Source organism: Camelina sativa, chromosome 6 (assembly GCF_030686135.1).
Source record: "Camelina sativa cultivar CO46 ecotype springtype chromosome 6, ASM3068613v1".
NCBI classification, from domain to species: domain Eukaryota; kingdom Viridiplantae; phylum Streptophyta; class Magnoliopsida; order Brassicales; family Brassicaceae; genus Camelina; species Camelina sativa.
The window spans coordinates 1929027-1945281 of record NC_141885.1 but is presented as its reverse complement, the minus strand read 5'-3'; the positions used below and the strand labels follow the sequence as shown (position 1 = coordinate 1945281).

Sequence of the window (16255 nt, the reverse complement as noted above, 5' to 3'; positions counted from 1 at the left end):
GTAAATAGGCTTATCACAGATGAATGAATATATAAGCCTCATAACAACATAAATTGTACAGTGAGTTGTTACCTATGCTAACTGAGGAGCAAAGACGTGTTTATGAAGAAATCATTCACTCTGTGAACCACGACAAAGGTGGTATGTTTTTTGTTCATGGACTTGGTGGTACTGGGAAAACTTTCTTTTGGATTATTCTTGGTGCTGATTTAAGGTCTAAAGGTAATATTGTTCTGAATGTTGCTTAAAGTGGTATAGCTGATTTGCTTTTGGAAGGTGGTAAAACGGCTCATTCAAAATTTGGTATTCCAAACAATCTTAATGAATATTTTGTGTGTACGATCGATGCCGAATCTTATCTTGCTGACTTAATTAGAGAAGCAAAGCTCATAATATGGGACGAGGCTCCAATGATGAACAAGCTTTATTACGAAACTTTGGATAGGAGTTTGCGAGATATCATGAGGTGTGACCATATTTTTGGAGGTAAATTTGTTGTGTTAGGAGGTGATTTTAGACAGATTCTACCTGTTATTACAGAAGGAGGAAAAGTAGCGACAATTTTAGCATCTATCAACTCATATGTTCTTCGGAGTAGTTGTAAGGTTCTTAAACTTACCGAAAATTTGAGACTTCACAAGGCACATAATAGTATGGATGCAGGTGCTCTCGCCGGTTTCCTGTTACCGTGGCGTTTGCAATTACTACAAACAAAAAGTCAAGGTCAGACGCTAGAACATGTTGGATTGTTTCTATCGAAACCAGTTTTCACGCATGGACAGCTTTATGATGCTTTCTCTCGAGTCATAACAAGAAAAAGCTTAAATGTGTTAATTACAGACAAAGATGGAAAATGCCAGAATAAAACACTCAATGTTGTTTTCAAAGAGGTATTTGAGACTGTATAATTATGGTTTGTAGTTGGATAATTATTTTGGATAAAGTGATTTTTAAAGTGATTTTTAATATCTTTAACACTACTTCTATTTTATAGTCAGATATAGACTTTCACATTGGAGAAAACTATTTTCTAATTTAAACTTATTCTATATTATAAAATAATAGATAAATACATTGTAGATGGTCTAAGGACATATTATTTAAAATTTTCACATGATTATATTTTATTTGGTTTCAACAATGTTGTTTGAAAACATATAATTGTTAGTTGTATCATAAAGTGTATATATAATTTTACATCATATCTATTAACTACAAACTTTACCTTTAATGTGTAATTATATATATAATAATAAATATTAAAAATATTTAATAGTCAAAGAAAAGGTGAGACACTAAAACGATTAAGACGCAACGTTTAATCGTGACTGTTTGTATTCTTAAAAATCCGGAATCTCCTTTTCGTTTTCGATAACAGAGAAGAAACAGGAAAACCCCTAATTTGAGAAAATCATGAGATTCGATAAAATTTCTGATCTTCTTCCCAGAAGAACTAATTGACGTATACACGCCAATGTCTTACATTCTTGGAGTATCAGCGAGTTCTTCACAAAAAGAGTACTGCTTCTTGTGGATGTAGAGGTTAACGTCTTTAATTGAACATCATTCTTACTAAAATTTCAATTTTTAACAATTCTTATATATACGACTTATTACACAATTTTATTAAACTGTGAATGGTAACACAATCAAAGCTACTTTTTTACCAAATACACTCGCTAAACTCCGGAAATATATCGATGATGGTGAATGGTATGATATTAGAACTTTCAAAGTAATCAATCCAACCCTGAATGAGAGGAATACTCATCATCCTTATCAAATTAAATTCACGGACGATACCACTATGACGATGATCCAACAATTGAGTCCAAAGAATTACTTTTGATTCGAGGATTTTGATGATATATATCGTGGAAGAATAAATCATCCCATCTCTTTCGGTAAGTATTTCGTTAATTAATTTAATATTGATATGGTACAATCCGTGAGTATAGTTAATTGTAATTTTGTGTTCGGGAATCTAGAATCTTTATAGGATTTGTTGTAACTTTGTGTATTGGTCCCTCCCTTTGAAAAGTATGAATTAAACTTTTACCAAATACAGTTTTGCAACACTTTGGAAAGCTAAATTTTGTCTTTTTCCCAAATTAGATGTTTGTGGGTGTATAGTAGATATGGAAGATAAAAGAAGACATGAGAGTGCCAATGATATTAATGAAGTTGTTGTTCTCACGTTGTTGAATGGCAGGTAAAAGAAATTTACTCTACCTTTAGGATAGTTACGTTTTAAAGTTGTCTCTGTTAAGATTTTTTATTAATTTGATAAACATGTAGGAATGAAACTGTGAAGTGTCTGTGTCAAAGACAATTACGCTTCTGAATTCATGTTTAAATGGCAATCAAATGGGTGCCATCTCATATACAAATCTGAACCTGTGTTTTGTGTAATGCGGTTTGTGAAGGTCGGAGAATATGAAGGTATATAACATAAAATAGTTTTGATATATCATCATAAGGTAACCAATATATTCACTTTAAACTGCAAATGTTTAAAGGTGCACCATGTATCGAATACACATTGGCCTCTTCGAAGATCTTTATAAAACCACAGTTCGAAGGACTAAAGCATCACCAGGCTATGTAAGATTTTTTTTTTTTTTTGCTAGAAGACGGGAGAACTAGTCTCCCATTTATTGAACTAAAGAAATAAAAGATTACAAACTGACTTGACGCGATCGGACAGACCCGACAGCGTCATCACTCAAAATAGAACTCACAACAGATGGAACAATGTCAAAATGATAGAAACCAACGGGTAACGTGAACGCATAGTTAGTTAACCCGTCCGCAAGACGGTTAGCCTCTCTATACACGTGAGAAATACGGACTAGCCAGTCCTTTGATAAGAAGTCATGGCACAAACGTACTAGGAAGGACAACGGATGAGCGTCGCTTATCACTGTCTTAAGAAAACCCACTACAAGCTGCGAGTCTACCTCCAACTCCAAACGAGCCACTCCACGCTCCCACGCAATACAAAAACCGTAATACCCCCCCCCCCCCCCCCCCCCACAATTCAGGGAAAAATGTCGTACACCGTCCAATATTGAACACAAAGCCTCCTTTGCAATCTCCCACACTATTACATAACACCCCTCCTTCTGCTGCCAGCCAAGGATTACCCCGCGAATCTCCGTCCGTGTTCAACTTAACCTAGCCGTCTTGAGGCTTCTCCCAACCTACCATCCTTTCCACCCTAACCGGCAAGGCCCTATTCGACTTATACTTCAAGTGCGTTGCAGTGATTTCCTTTGTTGAGTCTTTAATGAAGCGTACTCTATCACGACATTTTGCATTACTACCAAACACATTAGCACATCTCCACTTCCATCCCCACCAAGCTACTATTGCAAAAGTCGTAGCCCAACAACTCTCCTACACCACACTATCATCATAAAGATTACTAAACACCCATTCAAGGAGCGATTGGGTAAAGAAGTTACCTCGCCTCCGCGTAGGGAGAATGCTATGCCAAATTCCAGACATAGCAGGACAATCACGTAGGATATGCAGTATAGTCTCAATCCCACCTTTATAAACCTGACACACATCCGACTGGCAGAGATGACGTCTGAATCTCTCCACATTTGTCATAATAGCTTGTTGCCCTAGGAGCCATAGAAACAACCGTACACGCTCTGGCCCTATCACCTGCCAAATTTGATCATAGAAGGTCCCCCAATTAGGTCGTGGAACAACCTCTCGGGTAAGCATCGCATATGCTGATTTGACTGTGAACTCGCCATCACCACCCTCCCCCCCCCCATGATAATCGATCATTTACACCAGTCGTACTATCAACTACGACTGCCATTAATTCCAACTGTGTACACTCGTCCACATACGGTGATATCCTGCTCATATCCCACCCCACACCAATCATTCAGAGATCGCGAACCAACATATCCGCATAACCCACCGGAAGCTCCGCAATCACTCGCTCAACCAGCGGTATATTAAACAGCCATCAGTCTATCCAAAACCTTATGCGACAACCATCCCCGAGGACCCAACTCTTCCCCGGAAAAATAACATCTCGAATCCCTATCATCACACTTCGCCACGTCGAAGACCAAGTGTTCTTCTTCACCATCCACGCTGGCTCGTGAACATCATTGACTTTGTATTTCTTCCTCACTAGCCGAGCCCACAGACTCTCTTAATTGTGAAGAAGTCCCCACCCCAAATTTGCAACGAGCACCTTGTTCATGTCTTGTGCAACACATATACCTAGCCCTCCCTCTAACTTCGGCTTCGTGATTCTATTCCAAGCAACTAAATGCTGCTTTCTATGATCTGCAGTACTCCCCCATATGAATGAGCGTGACACTTGATCCAACTTATCCAAGATCGACTTTGGTAAACAAATGGTACTCATGGCATGAACCGGTATTGATGACAACACTGCCTTAGTCAATGTCACACGCCCTGCTAAACTTAAAAACGACCTTTCCAACCCGAGAGTCTCGATGTCATCTTCTCAAGCACCTCTCCAAATGTGTATTTATTTATTTGTTTCTGAAGTACTGGCATTCCTAAATACTTCCCCAAGTCCCGGGTAGCTCGAATCCCACTCTCCTCTGTAATCCATAACTCCAAATCTCTCGAGACATTGCTAGAAAAGAAAAATTTGGACTTCTCAAGATTGACCTTCTTCCCAGATGAATGACAAAAAGACTCCAACACACGACGAATGATCCGTATCTGAGCTACAGAAGCCTACGCAAACAGAATGAGATCATCGGAAAAACAAATGTGAGATAACTTTGGACCCCCACGAGACAGAGTAATCGGTTTCCACTTCTTCTCAAGAATAGACTGGTCAATCATGTGGCATAAGCGCTCCATGCATAACACGAACAGGTACGATGACAAGGGATCACCTTGGCGAAGCCCCTGATTTGGTTGAAACAAGTCTGTTCTCTCCCCATACCACAAAAGGCTCATCGATGGTCCTGAAATGCACTGCATAATCCAACTTACCCATTGCGTTGAGAAACCTGCAACAACCAGCGTATCCTCCAAAAAGTCCCAATGAATCCGATCGTAACCTTTCTCCAGATCGAGTTTAATCAACATCCACCCTTTCCGTCCCTTCTTTCGCCTCATAGAATGAACCGCTTGTTCAACAACTATATTATCCACACTCAAACGACCAAATATAAAACTTGCTTGTGCAGGGCCAGTCAACTCAGTCACAACCCGTTTGAGCCTCCCTACCATCGTATTTGTGATAATCTTAAATAAAACATTATAGAGACTTATCGGACGAAATTGAATAATCATTTCAGGTTTAGCTACCTTCGGTATCAAGACTAGGAGCGCATCATTCGTTTCCTTAGGCAGAATCTCGGTCTCAAAAAATGTTAAAATAAACGCAATCACCGAGCTTCTAACTATCTCCCACCTTTCCTGATAGAACACGGTTGGTAACCGTCGGGTCCTGGAGACTTGAATTTACCCATACTCTTCAGAGCCACCACAATCTCCGACATAACAAACGGTAAATTCAAACACCTCACATCCTCCTGACTCAAACAAGGGAACCCCATCGGTGACAACTTCCCCACAACAGGATCAACATCCTCCAACGAATACAGACGCTTATAATAAGTAACCGCTAACTGTTCCAACTCCGAAGCATTTGTTACCCAAACTCCCACATCATTTTTCAACATTTCAATCATATTCCTTCTTCTGCGAACAACTGTTGAGGTATGAAAAAAGGATGTATTATGATACCCCAGCTCCGCCCACTTCTTGCGAGATTTCTGGAACCAAATCATCTCTTCTTGTTCCAATACGACCTCAAATTCCTGCAATAACCTTTCTTCCTTCCGTAACAAGTCATCAGTAAGATTATGATCCAATGCGTCTTGCACCAGTTGAATCTCGCGGACCAACTTGTCCTTTCGCTGTTGTACATCACTGAATACCTCCTTATTCCACCTTTTCAAAGTTCATTGCAATTGAGTTAGAGCTTCTGGTGTAGTTAGCTCAGACCGCCACGACGACCGAAGCAGCTCCTTGAAGCCCGGATGAGACAACCAGGCTGCTTCAAACCGGAACGGTCGTCTGCGTGGATCGCCTCCGATCTCCGGCGAAAGCTGGACATAAATCGGGGCATGATCCAAACTCAGAAAAGGAAGATGTGTTACTCTAACCTCCTGCCAAGCCAAACGATCATGTGCACAACACATAACCCTGTCCAATCTCTTTGCCACACAGAAATGTTCACTCCTCCCTCGCCGCTAAGTATACTTATTCCCCCGGAATCCCATGTCGATTAATGAATTCTCGTTAATCCAGTTACCAAAAGCAAGTGAATTCGGAGATAGTTGACCGTTACCACCTGTCCTCTCATCCAATCTAACGATGGTGTTAAAGTCACCTTCGATCAACAATGGTCCTAATACACCAGTACTCACCTCTCCAAGCTTATTCTATAGACCACTCCTCCTACTAACTGAAGGAGCCGCATACACCAGAATTAAATTCAGAACATCCTCCCCGTGAGACACGTTCGCAAAAATAAATTGGTCTGATGCCTGCACCACCTCCTCCTCGCCAACACAAGACCGCCACAAAAGCCATAGCCCCCCGCTCTGACCCGATGCGTCCACTCGAAAAGATTGGTCAAAACCTAACCCTTGACATAAACGGCCTTCTCTTTCGCCGCCAGCATGAATTTCAAATATCGCCATAACATCCATTGGAAATTTCTTCAACATATACCGCATAGATCGTCGGAATTGAGGTTTATTTGCCCCCCAACAATTCCAAAAAATATAATTCATGATCAATAATTGAAAGCATCTGAGAAAAGCCGGGGACAACCATTATCCCATCACAGTATCCGGGATAACCCGCGACCCATCCCGCACACCATCACCTTGTGAATCTGAAACTTCCACCATGATCCCGAGATTCGCAGTCTCCTCCACCCCACGAACCAACCCCAAGTTCACACCCGCAGTAGGACCATGCATCTCCGTCACCATAGCACCACCGCGCCTACCGACAACGGAAATCTCCACCCGTAAACATTTTGCCGAAGCCGACAAACCTCCTGTCTCGCTAACTGGGCCAAAAACTAATCCGCTATGAAACTTATATTTTTTGTGGGTGTGATGATGAATGATGTATGGAATGATGACTTATGAATGAATGGATGACAGGGTGTTTTAATTCCCCTTATGCAGTTGTAGTATAAGAGGTGTCAATCCAATCTGAGTGTTTGTGAACAATCAAGATGTGCATATGAGTCTAAGTCAAGCCAGATGTAAATGTTGTTTGTCACTAACAATCCTATGATGAAATGTAAAGTGCAGAAAGTAAAACTACAAGAACTAGGAGCTAAATGCAAATGGAACAGAATGATTATGACAATTATGAAGCTAAAACAGAAATAGAAACTATGATAATGCAAGTATTGAACTAATGCAAGGTAAGTAATGAACATGATACTAAATGAATGCAACAGAAATTCAACTAGAGTGAAACAGGACAAACATAAATCATAAACACAAGTTATGAGTTGGAACTCGAGCAAGCACTCGATCGAGTGTAGATCGAGTGCAGGGTCGAGCTGGACAAATACGCAAAACAGAGCAACACAAGAAAAACAGAGCAATACCAAAACGAATCAAACAACAGGATTTAAGCTAGGAAATCAATAAACAAGAAAGGTCTTGAGGAGGGATTCATGGGATGGACTATGATTGAGTTCATCTAACTTGGTCAACAAATCTCAAACAACTTGAGCTAATCTCTAGACATATATTTCTAAGACATGTTTAATCCACTCTCATGGCAAAAAACCAATCAAACTCATGCATCTCTAGACTTGTTCTCACAAAGTAAAGAATCTACACAAGCAGACATTAAGCAATATGTCAAAAATCAAACAAGACTTCTAATCTCTTAGCAAGCCTAATGATAGTCTCTAGATCTAGCCTTATCTATGTTCCTTAGACATTAGTGTGATGCTAAGAGACTTGAAATCAGATCCTACCCTCTCAGATATAGGATCAGCATTAAGAACATCTAGCCTAGAAGAGATCTACAACAATCAAGCTTGACCAAATCAAACAAACCTCAAACACAACCCAGCCTAACCCATCCTCAAGATCCTAAGCAACTACTCACAAGCATACATGATGAACATCAAAGTCATAAACCCACAAAATGATGAAACTTGCATGATTAGATAGATAAAGCAAAGATCTACAATATTGAAGAAAGAATCAAATTCAAATTCTCAATATTCTAAAAGTTATGAAACCAACAATATTGAAGAATTTAGTCTTTTTTCAGTACAAGATCTTAAGAAAATAAAAGTGCAAAAGGAATAATTCTCAAAAAGGTAAAAACTAGGTTTTTGACTCTCTAAAAAGCTGGCTTCTTTGGTGGTTGCAGGTACAAGTCCTTATATAGAAAAAGTAGTGGAAGCCCTAAAAACGCTAAAAGACAAAATAGCCAGGCGGCTCGACCAACTCGACATGGTGCTCGGTCGAGTGACCGGTCGAGTTTGCTCCTCTTGTGCTCCTCCCACTCGGTCGAGTCCCTCTCAGCACACGGTCGAGTGTCTGGTCGAGTGGGCAGTCGAGTTGGACTCCGGACCTTGGTTCTTCAGCTTTAGCTCTCTTGCTTTCTCCTCATGATTGCTTCACTTCTCCTCAGCATTGCCTCCATGCTCCTTAAGCTCCAAAATCACCTGTTTATGCATGAAAAGATGCAAATGCAATGCAACTAAACTCTAATGCAAGAACAGTCCTAAAGCTATGCAATAATGGTCAAAATGGATAGCAAAAGATGCAAAAGATGTGAATATATTAATGGAAAACATGGCAAAATATATGAACATCACTCTAGTGGGCCTATTATTAGGCCCGGTTTTAGTCTTATCACCCTTCTTCTCTTTGGGCTTAACAATCTCGGCCCGATTAGAAGATGGCCCCCCTTTTGAGTTATTCAAGTTCGCTCCAAACACGATTTGTGAATCTCCCGCGATATGCTTTTCCACAGACCATTCATCGCTTGTAGCACCTCTGCCCCTATAGTAACCACCGGCTCCCTTTCTTCCCCATTGGGGAACTCCAGCCCCATACGAGCAGCAACAAAATCGTCCGCCAAAACTGACTCCGGTCTCAACATCTCACCAGCACTCGAGCCAACCACCTTCTGCACCCACGAACCCCTTCCATTTGGAGGGTCCCCCAGCGGTCGCTCCCTCTCTCTGACATCCATCATAGTCGCCTCTTGCGCCCCCTCTCCCAAAACCCTAGCCGTCGACGTTTTCTTTCGATCATGTTGAATGTAGTACACTTGTATATACCAGGCTATGTAAGATTTGATTATGTAAAAACAACTTTATACACTTTATATATGATTATGTATGATGTTAAAATACTTTTGTTTCATACACTTTCTATATTTACAGGTATGAGTTTGCTGGAATCAGTCATAAAGAATGGACTCAGAAATGAAGATACGGTGACTTAATGAACTTTTTTGTATATGCAAAAACTTTAGTATAATTTTGAATGTTTGTAATACCAAATACAATGGTCTAAACGAAAGTACATTTATGGGTTGCTTAAAATATTATTTTAATGGTCTAAACCAAATTACATATTATATTATCACAAATTATTTTACGGTAATTAAAATTGACCGTAACAATTGTATTTGGCTCATTTAAAATTTTGTTACAGTCAATTTGGGCTTAAACTTTGAAAATGGACTTTAAATTTCAATTAAACTTTAAAAATGGACTTTAAATTTTCAATTTATATTTTGCATATGTAGAGTAATACTATAAACATTTTATTAACTATTCATTTTCTTATTTTAAAAAGTGAAAAAAAATTATTTAATACGAAACTTACAAAAAAGAATTTATGTTTGAATCAATGTTTTCACGCCCGGCCCGGACCGGCCAGTCCAACCGGTTAACCCGTGACACGGAGACTTTACCGGTTTAGGTATAGTGCTAATAACCGGTAGTAATAAAACCGGTAAAACCCAAAAAACCCGCTATTAACCCGCGACCCGGTGAACCGGTTGAACCGGCTGGTTAGCGGTTCAAAAAAATCTACTTGATTTTTGAAAAAAATATAAGAATTCACAATTTTAATTATTTAAAAAACTTTTTATTTTTTTATAACTTAGACGGCAACACACATGACTCACGACACACATGTTTTTTTCAACTTCTTTGTCATCTCTCATGCTTTGCGTAAGAACAGTTGATTGATTTTGGAGATGCTTTATTAGTGTTTTTTTATTTTTTTATTTGAATTTAAAAGTTTTAATCATTTATTATTATTATTAAACTTCATACTTTGTTAAACATGATATTCTTTTTCTAATATTTTTTTAAAATGTTTATTTTATATAAATGCATTAAACATATTTTACTCAGTTGACCCGTAGTCGAATCCGGTTGACCCGATGAGCCGAGAGCTAGTCCGGTTCGCAATCCGGATCGGACCGGGTTTTTAAAATATAATAAAAATTAAAAAAATTAATTTTAAAATATAAAAATAAATTTGATTCAACATTTTAAAGAAATAAATTAGTTTTTTTTTTTTATTCAGTTCATGCGGGTAACTCTCCTAGTTGTTTGTTAAAGCAATAATTATTCTACTTGACGAAAAAAAAAAAATGTGTAAAAGGGCCAATAACGACCCCACTACGAGAACTTATGAGCAATAATTATTACTTATTCAGTTGTTAAATTTATAATCATCCTTTAGGTCCGGTCGCTGTGTATAATTTCTAACTTGGAAAAAAAGTTTGAACGACAATGGAAATCGATGCTCCGAAGCAACCAGAGTCGAAGCAGAAGATCAGAGACGAAGAGCTATTCAAAGCAGCCGAATGGGGTGATTCATCCTTGTTCATGTCTTTATCTCCACAACAGCTCGCCAACTCTCTCAATTTCAGAAACGAAGACGGTCGCTCTCTCCTTCATGTCGCATCTTCCTTTGGCCATTCTCAAGTTTGTTCCTTTCTCCTCCCTCTAAGTTTATAGAATCCGAGTAGTCTTTAAGTACTAATCTATGGATAGATAGAAGCTTAGCTTCTTAAATTACTATAGCTGCATCGTTTAGGTTGTTTAACTGATGAGGAAACTTTGGCTCTTGTTTTCATATCTGGCTCTGTAATTCGCAAGAATTTTTGCCTTGTTGTGAGTTTTCTTGTAAAGATTGGGTTTTGTCTTTGAATGCTTATGAATGTGGAGTCTGTAAGTAGTTAAGTTATGTTATATTAGCTGCATAATCTGGTTTTGTTTAACTGATGAGAAACCTCTTTTGAGTCTGGCTTTGAAAACCACATGAATCTGTGTTGTTTGTTAGCTAATTGGGTTCTTCAGATCAGTGGGTTCTAGGAACCGTATAGATGTTAAAATGTTTTATGGATGTGGGATTTGCAGATAGTTAAGTTGCTATCAAGTTCAGATGACGCAAAGACTGTAATCAATAGCAAGGATGATGAAGGGTGGGCTCCTTTGCATTCCGCTGCTAGCATCGGTAATGCTGAGCTCGTTGAGGTGCTTTTGGCCAGAGGTATGTAACATAAGCCTTACTGTTGTTTAAAGGGGTAAAAATTGATTTGGTATCATAAAGCTGTCATCTTTCTCAGTATATTCTAAAGTTCCTGAATAATTTTATCTAAGAATTCTCCATGGGATTGAGCATATAAGTTCCTGTTGTGAAGTGGACTTTTTGTGTGTTAGTTAGTTCTTACAGTGATTAGCTCTTGTTTGAATTCATTACATGTATTAGAAATTAAGATTCCGTTATGAGAAGATGGATACATTGGATGACGATCTCTTATGTGTTGTTTAGGTGCTGATGTTAATGCCAAAAACAATGGTGGTCGCACTGCCCTTCACTATGCTGCTAGCAAAGGCTGGTTGGAGATTGCTCAGCTTTTATTAACACACGGTGCAAAGATTAACATCACAGACAAGGTTTTGTAGCTTCTTAATGCCTTGCTGTTTGTGGATCATTTACTTGTGTTAACACAGAAACTCTTTTTGTGACTTTCAGGTTGGTTGCACTCCGCTTCACAGGGCAGCAAGCGTGGGGAAGTTAGAAATTTGTGAGTTTCTTATTGAAGAAGGAGCAGAGATCGACGCCACGGACAAAATGGGCCAAACTGCACTCATGCATTCAGTCATCTGCGATGACAAACAGGTAATTTTCGAGCTAATCTACCTTAAAAAGCAGTCTCTCAAGTTGAAAGTTTCCTAACAATTTTGAGCTTCTCTTTGTGTTTCCATGGATCAGGTTGCGTTCCTGCTTATAAGACATGGTGCAGATGTAGATGCAGAAGACAAGGAAGGTTACACTGTTTTAGGCCGAGCTACCGCCGAATTCAGACCAGCTCTTATCGATGCTGCAAAAGCCATGATTGAAGCTGAAGGATAAAATGACTCTGGATTACTTTAAAACTCATTAGTTGTTAAACTCTTTGTTCTTTCAATATCAGGAAATAATCAAAGGATTATTCTTTACTTTTTCAAGTTTTCTCTAAGAATCTTCCAAATAATGCTTGTATTGATAAAATTTGGAAACTTGAAAACAAGTGAGAACTCAGAGAAAAGGTTTTTTTTTTTTTTTTTAAATTAAAAAAATTATAAATATCCTTCTTATCTCTTAAGAAGTCACTTACCCTCCTCACAAAATAATCTGAAGGCAAAAATGATGCAAACCAAAATCTCTTCTTTCTCTCGACCAAGCTTCACTCTCCATGAACCAAGAGTAGTTCATCGTGCTCGTATCTCCATGGCTGTATGCTCATCATCATCATCATTAGCACCATCACCGTTTCACAATCTTCTCTGCAAGTCTACCTTCCCTCTCGCTGCCTCTCTCACCCTTCTCCTCTCTCCTTGTACCGGTAACAACCCTATTACTCAATTTTCTTATCATCCAATGTATATATTATCATCATCATCTTAATGATCATCGAATGCATATGTATGGATCTTCCTCAGCTGAAGCAGGACTCATGTCAGGATCTCCCGGTATAGAATCAGTTCCAGGTCCAGAATTACCAAAAATCGAATTCCTTGACCGTTTCAATGGTACCACTCTTTCAACTTCTTGATTCTACAACTACAACAAAAAAGTGTTTGTCTGCTTTAAGACAATGCTTCTTAATTGCAGAAAAAAACCAGAAGTTCTACGCTGAGAATGATGCCAGATTCAAGGAATCTCCACTTCTCAAGAAACTACTTGAGAACTCCAAACTAAACAAAGAAAAGTAAGTTACTTTACACATACCCATTTGGTCTTTTTAAGATGTAACAGAGCCAAAATTGTGTGAAAGCTGTTTTCAAAATATTTGTGTTACATTTACATAGCCAAATATGTATAAAAGCTCAAAACTTTGAAACTCTGTTTACAAAAAATCTTGAAACACATGTGTTCTGTTTTGTTTAGGAATGAAAGAGCGATTCAAGACAAGTATTGTCTAAGAGGAGCAGAATGGGGAGTAGGAGATTGTTCAACCACAGGAATGACAGATGAAGAGAAGGAGCAATTCATTACAATGTTGAAAAAGAAGACTGGTGTTGAATAAAAAAATGTCGAATCACATAATCGTATTTTTTTTTTGCAAGAATGGCTTTAGAGAGAACCTATGCTAATTGTTGTTAAAGTTATCAAATCCGAATCCAAATGATACAAGAACAAAAGCAGAGGAAACAACAAAAAAATACGTGTAACCATCTTTTACAAAACGGGTTTTTTTTTTTTTTTTTATAATCAATCAGCGGTTTTGATATCAAGAAGAGAAAGTGTAGCAATCTCATTCATAACCAAAGCTTTGTCAGTTTCAAAACCTTCATCTTCTTTCTCAGGTTTCAAATCAGCAAACAAACGAAGAATCTTGTTCCTATTCGCCACAAGAATCGCCACAATGTCCTCTGGTTTGTTCTCGTTCGCTACAAAGAGCTTAAATATATGAAAAGCTTCTAGCTGAATGTTTTTTGTTGGCTCCCTCAAAAGATTCATCATGATTCTCAAATTGTCCAAACTGCTCACGTACTTAATCATCACACCTGAATTCGAACGATCCATCAACACATCTCCAAGCAGTTTTGAAGCTTGCCTCTTCGTGAAATAGCTTCCTCTCTCCAACAACCTCGTGTTGTACTCCGAGAAAAACCATTCGTAGTTCTTGGCGAGGTACTCAGCTACAGTCGATTTATGCCTCGTCAAAAGCTCTCTAAAGATCTTGCTAGCATCGGTAGCTACATCGAAATAAGGAAGCTGAACGTAATCGAAAAACTTCTCCAAGTTCTTGGATTCGAGAATGTACTTTGCAACAACCTGATGCCTCACACATTCTTTAAGCATCCCCGTGTAATGCAACGCCAACTCGTGATCGCGATCGATACCTTGAACTAACGAATCGATAACGTCTAGATTCGATTCAAGATATTCAGAAGCAACGAGCCGTGACTCGACTTGTTGTTTCTGCAGATTCGCAACGATCTGAGTCGCGTCTTTCCTCGTTTCAAGATCAAGTTTAGGAATAGATTTGATCAGAGGACGAAGCGTGTCTTCTCGGAAAAACTCTTGTGTTAACATAAGACAAGCTTCGGGAACAGGCTCAGCTTCACTATTACCATAAAGAATCGATTTCAAATCTCTAATGTTCCGAGACAACTCCGCACAGATCCCTAACCGTTTCGAGTCTCTCGTATCGATTTTTTCTTCTTCTTCGGATTCGGATAACGCGATGAGATCTCGAGTCTGACGAACGATTTCATTAGGGAGACGAGGTTTGTTCTTGAAGAGACCTTTTATCCTCGTGCTTCCTCCATGGTGTCCTAGGTTCCCGCTTAAACTGCTAAGCTTCCCGCTGAATGTGATGTTGATACATTCTTCATCGGTGGATCCGACGCGTAGATGGCTCCGTGTACGGTGGTGCTTTGGCAACGGAGCTAAATCGTAGCCTCCGTGTCGTTTAGCACCACCGATTATGGAGACACACGCACCTATTTTGTCTCCTTTTTTTTTTTGGTTTTTTTTTTTAACCTCAAAACACACCAAATCAGATTCAGACAGAAACAAATCTATGTCTTTGTCTATAGGGTTTGTTCAAAGCTTTTTTTTCAAGGGGTTTCGCTGTGAAATCCAAAAAAATGTTGATATCTTCTTCTTCTTTGGACAAAGGAAGAAGAAAGAGACAAACACAATGCTAAAAATGGGGTCTTTGATTGGCTAATTTTGCCGCGCTGAATTTTCGTTGTTTGTTAGTTTGAATAATCTTTGATGTCTAAACATATAATTAGACTTTTAAAAATTATATTTCAAGTGGATTACTACTATTAGTAATCACAAATCTGCATACTTAATATTTATGTGTGAAGAAGATATATAAAGGATTTGGTCAGATGTATCATAATTTGACAACAACAAAATAATATACATACACAATCTAGCACAATTATTATACCAAGATGAACGTTAAGGAATTAATCAAGAAAAGTTGTCTCATGACATTGTTGGATAATTATATCATATTATTTCATTTATTTATTCTCAATAGTAAAAAACGTTCTCAATTAAAGTCAACTATTTTTAAAATATTTTTTGATAAATTGATGAGAGTAAGAATACAAAGGTAACCTCATCATGTGCCATTTAAACCAAAAGTCTCCTAGTATCTCTTGCCAAATGATAATTTATCCACAAATCCAATATCATGAATAATCCTAAAATCAGCTATATCCCTAGGAACAATGATGAATCTATAGAGGAACACATACTCCGGTTCTATATCTAGACCTAATAGAGTTTTACGGATTATTGGAAGGAACAACAGAGGAATCACGAAGTTCTATTCTATCATAGTCCATGGTAAATAATGAAAATGACGTGGACTCTTATGTGGTGAGATTCACGATAGAGATATTTGTTTCCAGCTTTGATATATACCATGATAAATTGATGGGAATAAGAACACAAATGTGTTTAGAAATAATTATTATTCGACTCTCATCATCATATTGTCACAATAAACATTTTCTTATATAGATATATATTTTCCTAATCTACGATATATATAAATGTAAATAATACATAAAAGATAAATGTAAATATTTATAAACTATATTTTCTAGGTTTTCATGATTTCCATATTTTTGGACAATAATTTCAATCGTCGATTTTTTGGTTTGATCTCTGGTTCTCCATCTTCCAATAAT

General features: G+C 38.2%; 4 protein-coding genes across 4 annotated transcripts; 2 read left to right on the top strand and 2 right to left on the bottom strand.

Annotated features, from left to right (window-relative positions):
• Positions 1-5420: 5420 nt before the first annotated feature.
• On the bottom strand, positions 5421-6728 carry LOC147942135 (uncharacterized). The gene is made up of 4 exons (XM_087455933.1): positions 6476-6728; positions 6286-6433; positions 6088-6228; positions 5421-5973 (listed from the first exon to the last, which is right to left on the bottom strand). Exons 1-4 carry the CDS (start codon positions 6726-6728, stop codon positions 5421-5423), a joined length of 1095 nt encoding a protein of 364 aa, XP_087312059.1.
• Positions 6729-10696: 3968 nt separating this feature from the next.
• Positions 10697-12681, top strand: LOC104790108 (uncharacterized). The gene is made up of 5 exons (XM_010515809.3): positions 10697-11029; positions 11465-11597; positions 11880-12004; positions 12084-12230; positions 12324-12681. Exons 1-5 carry the CDS (start codon positions 10835-10837, stop codon positions 12462-12464), a joined length of 741 nt encoding a protein of 246 aa, XP_010514111.1. The 5' UTR covers positions 10697-10834; the 3' UTR covers positions 12465-12681.
• LOC104790107 (uncharacterized) lies at positions 12631-13735 on the top strand. The gene is made up of 4 exons (XM_010515808.3): positions 12631-12936; positions 13034-13123; positions 13206-13302; positions 13482-13735. Exons 1-4 carry the CDS (start codon positions 12738-12740, stop codon positions 13618-13620), a joined length of 525 nt encoding a protein of 174 aa, XP_010514110.1. The 5' UTR covers positions 12631-12737; the 3' UTR covers positions 13621-13735.
• On the bottom strand, positions 13566-14633 carry LOC104793864 (MO25-like protein At2g03410). Its single transcript, XM_010520288.3, has one exon. It carries the CDS (start codon positions 14631-14633, stop codon positions 13806-13808), a length of 828 nt encoding a protein of 275 aa, XP_010518590.3. The 3' UTR covers positions 13566-13805.
• Between the last annotated feature and the right edge of the window lie 1622 nt (positions 14634-16255).